The 10,000-nt window shown below is 33.9% G+C and overlaps 1 protein-coding gene across 1 annotated transcript in view; it reads right to left on the bottom strand.

The window, feature by feature from the left end:
* The window catches only part of LOC144971662 (E3 ubiquitin-protein ligase HERC2-like), a 177,195-nt gene extending 168,630 nt beyond the window's left edge, over positions 1-8,565 (bottom strand). Inside the window, 3 exon segments of the mRNA XM_078912736.1 lie at positions 3,471-3,582; positions 4,621-4,761; positions 8,447-8,565. Of these exon segments, the coding sequence (XP_078768862.1) occupies positions 3,471-3,582; positions 4,621-4,701 (193 nt within the window). The 5' untranslated portion in view covers positions 4,702-4,761; positions 8,447-8,565.
* Between the last annotated feature and the right edge of the window lie 1,435 nt (positions 8,566-10,000).

The raw sequence follows: 10,000 nt of genomic DNA on the forward strand, positions 1-10,000 counted from the left end.
TCCCAATTAGCAGTTGATTGGAAAATATACCGAGGGTTTATAATATAAGGAATTCCATAAATATACGGAAAATTGGCAACCTTGCAAGCATTCATCAGGTAGACTACAGCCAAAATAGAACATAATGACAAGCTGTGCTGCATCTTTATCTTGTTTCTCAAAACCAAATTGCAGCCAATACCTGCATTTGTATTTGTCAACAATCCAAATTATCAAAACCAAATTGCAGTGGGGCTATGTGGTCTAGTGGTATGACACTCGCTTTCGGATCGGAAGGTCCTGGGTTCGAGCCTCGCTCGGTGCATAGTTGAGTCCTTGGAAAAGGCTCTTCACTAACATTATCTCACTGTACTCAGGTGTACAATGAGTACCTGGCCGTTAACAGCATTGTCTCTGTCCAATTGTAACATCGCCTAACAGGTGTAATTCTAAAACTAAAAAAGTGTAATCCAGCACAGTCCCCATTTCATGAATAAAATCGAACACCAATCACAGATGAAAATGGTGGCTTGCCAAAAATATGTAATTCCCTTAGAAATTCGTAACGGCTCTAGCATCTCTGGTATACAACAAACAAGATAATAAATTAGAGAGACTTAAAGTTCATCATTGTCTGTCTGCCACATCCTCTGGTCTCACTTTCGTAAAATTGGTCGACGTTTAAGGACAATAAGTGGTTATCCTATATTATTTTTTATAAAAGGGTTCAATAAATTTACCAGACAAATAATTTATTTGACAGCTTTCACTCAAAGATCATTCTTTTTTTTTTTTAGTTAAAAAGGTTTACATGAAAATCTGACATTGCATGCAAAACAAAACTTGGTTTGGACTCTTTTGAAAAAGTGAGAAAATCTGATCAAATAAGTTTTGAAACAGCCCACATGCGTGTGTTATAATATCCACCAGTTAGACAGCAAGCCTTGCAGAACGCAAGAACAAAAATAGAACTCAGAAACAGATTCCTCTCTCTCACTTTTACTGGGTGTTTGGGATCAAAGAGCGTATCGGGCAATGAATAGGGAAGAATTAATCAAACGAAGGAGACAGAGGGTGATGATGATGAGGAAGATAATGGGGGGGGGGGGGGGGGGGGGGGATAAGGAGGAACCTTGTATACTGTAGTTCAAATAAACCCAAATATTTCAAAAGTCAAAACGCAAAAGCATGTAGTACACTACAAAGTAATTATGATTACATACAGTCGATTTGGATTGGCCTGGGCCATTATTTTAAAACGAGAATAGGCATAATCTTTCTGTCACCTTTACTTTTCTTTAAAAAAGGAAACTTATCCAAATATAGGACAGCTAGCCATCCTTTCTAATCAAATAAAATAAACAACAAAAATAAAAACGAAAAAGTTCAAACGTCGATAGGCTAGCAAATGATATTCTTGTACAAGATCTGAATACGTGTGTAAGAAAGGTGCCAGACGAAGAAAGAAAGAAAAATACAATAAGAAAGAAAAAAAAAAAAAACATGGCAAAAAATCAGTCTACCTCGACTGGGGATCGATTTTTTGGGATGGTTTTTATTCTTGTACTACTCTTTGTCACTTTGTCTGGCACCATTCCATACACACTTGTTAAGACCTTTATCTTTTACCAGTGCTTGCTCCCTAGTTTCTTGTTTAACCCTCTCCTTACCAGCCATTTTCAGGATTTTCCCCAAAACACCACACCCAACTAACACAAAAATAGATTTTTTTATCACTCAAACACAATAGCAGTAAGTTCTTGCCATACACAATTCCTTAGTAAAGCGTGCTCTTTCTACAACACACTGTTGATTTTTTTTAAAATTCATGATGTACAAGAGAAATTTGAATAAGAAAAATGTTGGTTGTATCGTAACGAATGTGACGATTTTCCTATGGGTGGTAAGAAGAGGGTTAAGCACAATTGAAAAAAATAATAATAATCATGCTGCAACAAAACCAACCAATAGATCACAATGAATGCAATAGGTGGAAGTAAAAGAGCAGAAATAATTTAAACGATTCAAGGAAGATCTTTTCAAAATGACTACTAGTTTGTTTTTGTTTTTAAGGGTTTTATGGCGCTTGGAACACATTAAGGTCATATCAGCGCCAGTATATAGGAAGAAAATGGGATAGTAAACAGTTCTAGAATTACAATTAAGGCACCCAAGAAAAGGTGAGACAAAGGGGAATTGGTTCAAATAGGAAACAGATGTAGACTCCAAGAACACAATATCAAAGTACTTAGTTTGAGATCACCTAAAAGTCTCATCCAGACGCAAGCACATGTCCCCACTAAGAGGAATACACTTAAATTTATCCAAATTATATATGATATGTAAACAAAACATAACACAGTGCATAAGAGAGAGATGATTTACAAGACAAAAAATATCATCTTCCAAAACACTAACTATACATTTGACTGTTTCCCTCTCAGCCAGGGTATCCAGCCAGGGCCAGGAAAAAACCAAGTAATCTCATTCCAAGACAAAGACAGAAAGCATGTTGGAAAACAGATATAGGGGGATAGAAGACACAGTAAGTGTCTCCCTGCCCACCCCACCCAGGACTTATTGGGGAAAGGCACTAGTGTAAGGAAAATCGGGGAAAAGGTGTGTATGATATAGTGTCAGACAGAGCAAAGAGTCACTTATACGGAAAATTAAAACACTCAACCATTTTGGAGTATATACCAAGTTGTATGACATGTTCTCCTTGGTGTGCTTTGGTGATGAAAGTTGACAGAGCAAGTTTACAGCTAATGGCTATGAGGAACTCACATCACCAAGACACAATGATGAGGCAAAAGAAAACGGGTGACAAAGCATTGCTACATCAAATCCAAAGTGACAACAAATGCACAATTGAATTACTCTTTAGACTAACAGTAAATCCGTGCTGATGATGCCAAAAACTGAAAAGGGAGAAAAATTTTGAATGATTGCCTTTAAGCCCCATTATTTTTACAGCATTCACCCCCCCCCCCCCCTCACCTCCCCTCCCCCTCCATTAGCCTTCAGATCTGACGGTCCTGGGTTCGAGCCTCGCTTCGCCCATAGTTGAGTTCTTGGAAAAGGCTCTTGACTCACATTCTCTCACCGTACTCAGGTATAAAATGAGAACCTGGCTGTTAGCAGCCTTGCCTCTATCGAGAAAAAAATATTGGAATATCGCTTAACAAGTGTCATGTCTCGTTCTAAATGTTACGTGTTGCTATTGGTCAAAGACCCTTAATAAAGCGCTTTGAGACAGAAACAATTGCTTATTACCCTTTAGATAGATAGGATGCTTTGTTATCAAAAAGCACTATCTGACATCTAAGAGATCAATCTAGCAAATCACTTCCAAACACAACACAGCAATGCTTTGTACCAGCTCAAAACTGCAGATTTAATTCAGGTCGTAATGTGAGTCCTAGGCAATAGCTTTACTTCAAAGCAACACATTCAGACTACATTAAACATTTTTATTAAACTGTACTCACCCTTCTTTGCCAACGCCCCAGCGCTATTGATGTGAATATCTTCCACAGACAACTCCTTGTCTTTGACTAACTGATTCCACAGTCGACTCAAGCCATCTTTTGTCATACATGACTAGAGAGAATAACAATAACTAATATTATTATTATTATCATTATTATTATTATTATTATTATGATAATAATAATGGTCGCAATGTCTCCTACCATTTTTTTCATTTCCAATTTTTACACATAATTTAGTTTTAAAAATTCATGCATACCCGATTCAGATGTTATTGACATTAAAACAATTTTGTCCTTTCATGAGGCATCACAAGAAACCATTGCCTCAACAAGCCATGAAGATAATTTATAAAACAAGATTTCGTCAACATCAACCAATCATCTTCAAGTCTTTAGGTCATATTTTTATAAAAGGCCCTATAGTCCCATCACCGCAACTTTCACAAATCCGCAGAGAAAAAATTTATTATAATATATATATATATGTCGGCTATCTGAAACATGTTAGGTTCTCTGTTGAGTGTTTCTACTTTTTAATATATCTTTTAAATCAAAAACAAATTTGTCCAACCACGACAATCAGGCATTTAATGGGGGAAACCAGATGAAGCAAACTGAGTTAAAGTTAAAACGATTGGAATTACAAACTTCAAGCTTTTGGGTTTTTTTAAAACTATAGTAACTTTTCAAAACGTTTAAATTTAAGCATGAGATTGACCCGGACATAATACAGTGGAGTGAGCTTAAGATAAACTCCTTGGAACTAAAACAAAAAAGTTTATCTTAAGCCGACTCCACTGCATTGTGTCAGGGTCAATCTCATGCTTAGGATTGAATCTTTCGTCTAAATCTGGAAAGATAACTTAAATTTGATTGTTTGATAGGATAGAAGTAGAGGGTTGGATATCTACGTCTCACTGCTGCTGTTGAGAAATCTGGGGATTAAGACTCCAGGGGCTGTGAACGCCTGAAGCCCATATTCACAAATCAGCTATGAATCACTCAAAATTTCAGAAATCATAGACTTCAGCAGATCTGCGGAAAATTGAGAGCCATGTTTATCTTATGTGAACTAGTTGATAACCTTGACGAAGGTACGATTTTTAAAAGTTTGGAGTTAATAAGATCCTAATAGAGCTATACAAACCTGTATGTCGTATTTAAGCCAATGGTTGTCCAGACGACCCTGAGGTCGAAACTGTGCCTGTCTCATCCAACCTACACTCATCTTGATTTTTTATTTCTTTTCTGTAGTGTTCAGTTTGCCGATCTAACATTACGACACACACTGAAAAGAGAGAACAAAACAATTCGTAATAATAATAATAATAATAATAATAATAATAATAATAATAATAATAATAATAATAATAATAATAATAATAATAATAATAATAATAGATAATAATAGGTAATAATAATAATAATAATAATAATAATAATAATAATAATAATAATAATAATAATAATAATAATAATAATAATAATTAATAATAATAAAATTCCTTTTTAATTGTATTCATCTCCAGGGAAACTTTTCTAATCTAAGGCAAGGTTTATCTCAAGAAAAGACAAGAGATAACCCAGGCATCAGCCACAGTGCAACACCACAAAATGAGCATTAGAGCTAAGTTCATGATGCATGGGGCGATAGCCACATGTCACATATTAAAATTAAATATTGTCATTTTTTTCTGGCTGTCATTATTCCCAGACGCCTGTCTGGGGATAATAAAAATTCGTTATCCCCAGACAGGTGTCTGGGGATAACCAATTTTTGTTATCCCCAGACACCTGTCTGAGGATACTATCCCCAGACGCATGTAGCAAGTGGGCAGAAAGATTTTATGCAAAATGCCAAACTAGGCGTGAAAAATACCAAATATTCTGGAAAAAATACTAGTGGTTGTGTCCCAAAACAGTTAATATATCAAGTGATATTTAACACAAGATGAAAGTAAATAGTGATCAAATGTCAAATCCAGCTCTTTTTAAAAAAAATATTTTAAAGCAAATGGATCAATGAAATTTCTTTTGTTACTTTGATCTGAAAACGTCAAACTGGCAATTCGACTTTTTATTTTCAACCAGGAAGAAAGTTGTTAATCATCAAATCTGTTCATAGTCCACCAACCATTTAAATTTTCATTACCAACCTACCTGTTAACTTTATTGATCATCTCTTGTTTCTATAATTTGCTCATTCTGGCCACAATTTTGGGGACGACCGGGAATAATTTTTATGTCGCGGACGAATTCCTAGGCCATGGTGTTGTTCGCCCCAAAACCCACGCCTGTTATTTTCCTGTCTGCTTCGCACAAGACAATACAATTTAGTATCACACGTCCACAGAACTAGATCCAACAACATATTTTTATTCGAATTAGAGATGAAAATAACTACCAAAACAAGGAAGCAAAAATGGTGGAAATATGTTTAGCTCATATATGAATTTAAAATATTCCGATAGCGGTGTGGATAGGCAGCTCAGTGGGTAAGGCCACCTTTCATTTTACTCCTTTTAGCTGCACAGATTCGACCCAGTCGCGACCCCCCCCCCCCCCCCCCCCCCCCCCCCCCTTCCTACTCATTTTTTTTTTTTTTTTTTACTTTTCTTTCTTTCTTCCCAATTGATTTTTATTGTTTTCACTTTTGTTCCGAGTTCCGAGCAAGAGTTTTTTTTTTAATCAGTTGAATTTTTTATTTCTCCGATAATATTATTTCATTATTTAATTTGCTCTAGATCTATTGTTTTTGTTTTTTTGTTTTGGTCAATGATAATAATAATAATAATAATAATAATAATAATAATAATAATAATAATAATAATAATAATAATAATTATTGTAATATTTGTTATTATTATTACTATTACCATCATAATCATTATTATATTATTATCAATAATAGTATTATTTTTATTATTAATACTCTTATTATCATACTATTATTATTATTATTATTATTATTATTATTTTACTATTATTATTATTATTATTATTATTATTATTATTATTATTATTATTGTTATTGTTATTATTATTATTATTATTATTATTATTATTATTATTATTATTATTATTGTTAACACTATTCCCTGCTCCGAGGGAAATCTCTCTTTTTCTTTTTTTTTTTTTTTATATTTTGACCTAAACCTTAGAGTTTTTTGTTTGCTAAACCTTTATGTAAATGTTCCGTTTCTGAGCATGAATTTCTTAAATTGTTTTTATTTTTAAAACAATTATTGTTTTTATTTTTAACACAATTATTGTTTTTTTTTTCTCCTCTATCTGACCATTTGGTCGCTCTCTGAATATTTCTGTTTGTTTGCTTTATAATTATTTATTCTTTTTAGACACTATTTGAGATCGGAGTGGGGACGAATATATTTGCTAGAAACTAGAAAAAAACAAGAGAGAGAGAGAGAGAGAGAGTTTAATAATAAAAAAGAGGTGGGGGGAGGATGGATGGGACATTTATCCCTTTCAACGTTCTGTAAAAAGAAGACGGAATTTAAAAAAAAAAAAAAAAAAAAAGTGACGTTACCAGGATTCGAACCCACAACGTCGATTATGGTCAAACTTCCAGGGCAGACGACTAAACCATTCGGCCATGACACCTACTTCGAAGTCGACGCATATTGTGTATATGTAGTAACAACTGATTTTAATGTTGGTTAATTTTAGGTGGCGTTTTTATACACCTCCGTTGGAGGTGTACAAAAACGCACCGTTTTTATACACCTCCATTGGAGGTGTACAAAAACGCACCGTTTTTATGCACCTCCGTTGGCGGTGATGGTAAAGTTGTTGCTGCATACGTCCATGAGGTTTAAATAGTTTTAGATTGTAGTTTAGCACGCTGCTTAGTGATTACCGATGTACAATGATAATAAATTAAAGAATAATAACAATAATTTTAAAAATCAAAAGTAAAAAGAAACATGGCACACACATACTGATCTCAAATAAATAAATAATTTTAGATAATTAAAATCGAAGTTTTTTTTTAAAAACATGATAAAAAGTTTTTGAAAAAATAAAAGAAAGAAAAAAAAAAGCAAACAAAAACAAAGAAAATCCAAAAAAAAAAAAAGAAAGTCAACATTGGGAATCGAACCCGGTACTTTCAAAGTTGGAGTCTGACAGCTTGTCCACTGCGCTACGGAGCCACCTGACTGTTCATCACATTTAACAAGGTCTTTCTAAAACATTATTTTACCTTCAATGCAACTTCTATTTTCTGGTTTTATATTTCGATTTTTTAAGTTATTAATATTTTTATATAAATTTATTAACAAAGACATCCTACAGATGTCACAATATAACTTTCGCCATGTCCAAATACAGAAACACAATATCGCTAATGAAATTGGGTGGAATGCGCATGCGTGACGGAGGTGTATAAAAACGATCCGTTAAGATACACCGTCAACGGAGGTGCATAAAAACACTATGTTAATTTTATGTTTTTATAGATATTTTATTAACTTTCCTTATTTCTATGTGCATCTGGAAACATTCCATATTCTGGAATGTGGATAATTGTTTAAAAGAGCGGAGTTTCAAATATGCGGCTGGGGATAATGAAAATTCGTTATCCCCAGACAGGTGTCTGGGGATAACAAATTTTTATTATCCCCAGACAGGTGTCTGGGGATAATCACAGCGTTTTTTTCTTCTTTGACTCTACTTCTACGACGACGACATTCCCGGACAAGAACAGTTTTTAGCTACATTGATAGTAAAAACGTGAGCAAGTGGTGTGACCAAATCATACAGTTATAACAAAATTAATAAAGATTGTACATCGGCTTCCGAAACCCTTACCGACGCTTGGGATCAGACTTTCATTTTCAATTTTCACATTTTCATCGTCACTCTCACTCACTCTCAAGACTCGATGTTAAATTATGCAATTTAAACGAGTGGGAATCATAGAATAAAAGTTTTAAAACAATGCGAAAAAATACCTTTCGTCATCCATTAGAAACTTTACACGGGTAGACTCCTTAGATAAAATAAATTTTAAAAATTAAAGAATCGAAAAGGAATGTCTCCAAGCGTTTTAGTTTTATTTTTGGTCTTATTCGCAAAGTGCTAAGGGACGTGACTCTCTTCGTCTATCGCTCATTATAATTCGAAGTGATTAAGTAACAGAAATTCGAGGACAATCATCACCCCATAACGGAATCAATGACTTGAAACTTGAAATTAAATGGGGTTGTTGTTGTTTTTGTTTTGTTTTTTTTTTTTTGTTTTTTTGTTTTTTAATGTTTTTTTGTTGTTGTGAATTTAGATGAAATTGGTGACCGCTTAGCTATAGTTCTATTTATGTAATATCAACCTAATGGTACCAGTGCCGGATTTTATACCGCACACATTATGTTATGATGCGCATTCGAATACATCGGTACTAAGTCCGAAATACTTTTTAATATTAAATTTTGGCTTGTTGGTGTCATGAGAAAAAATTATATTAATTACAAAATTCCAGTAGAAAAACATATTATACAAAAAAGTTTTTATTCTGACAAACAAAACCGAAAATTAAAAATGCGTTAAATGAATTAATGTAGAAATTGTAAGACAATCATATCTGCATAGTTATTTAGCAAAACTTTTAGTGATTAAAACGATGTGATGTAGTTTTAATTCACAAATAATGAAAAACTTGGTAAATCACTGGTGGAATGACATTTTGAAACATTATCCGGGCACTTTTAGTGGATGCTAATCCCGCCAAATTGACACATTTTCTGCTAGATAATCGAAACACTTATTTTATAATATGGACCAGTTAGTTGTTTGTTGGTTTGTTTTGGGGTTGTTGTTTTTTTGTTTTTTGTTGGGTTTTTTGGGGGGGGGGCGGGGGGATTGGGGTTTGTTTTTTGTCTTTGTTGTTTTGTTAGTTTTTTTTTTGTTGTTGTAATTTCTATTCAGACATTTCAGTCATATCGTACAGTCCATGACCCACCAAAATCCCATTCAAGTCTGGTGTTCATCATTTTTGACAAGTTGGGAGTTATTGAAGGCCATCGATACTCGCAATATGAATAAGGGTAAAAATTTTCAGCCGAAATCTTTTTATTTTTTTTTATTTAAAAGGCAGGTTTCGTCAGAGCCTCTTTTTCGAGTTCTGCTGGATGCGTGTCAGCTTTGTCATCGTGACCACGTGTCCATATCTGCATTATCAAATTTGAGTATCGAATTCAATATTGCAAAATATTAAGACTGCATCAAAGATATAAAGACACGGATGACTCAGAATAAATTGAAATTGAACGGTGATAAGACCGAAGTCCTTTTTATTTGTGGACAAAAGAAATCAAACAAAAGTCTAAGTGAAAAACACAGCCTAACAATTGATGATAGTGCAATTCCCCTTTCGGACAACGCTAAAAATATCGGCATAATATCATAATATTGGACAGCCAGCCATCTGACTTTCGAAAACCGTGTGTTAGAAATAGAAACGAAAAGAAACAATGTTCATCCTACGAATCATCAGCAACATTAGGCCATTT

Source organism: Berghia stephanieae, chromosome 4 (genome assembly GCF_034508935.2).
Source record: "Berghia stephanieae isolate SIO BIC M18660-M18661 chromosome 4, UCSD_Bste_1.3, whole genome shotgun sequence".
NCBI classification, from domain to species: domain Eukaryota; kingdom Metazoa; phylum Mollusca; class Gastropoda; order Nudibranchia; family Aeolidiidae; genus Berghia; species Berghia stephanieae.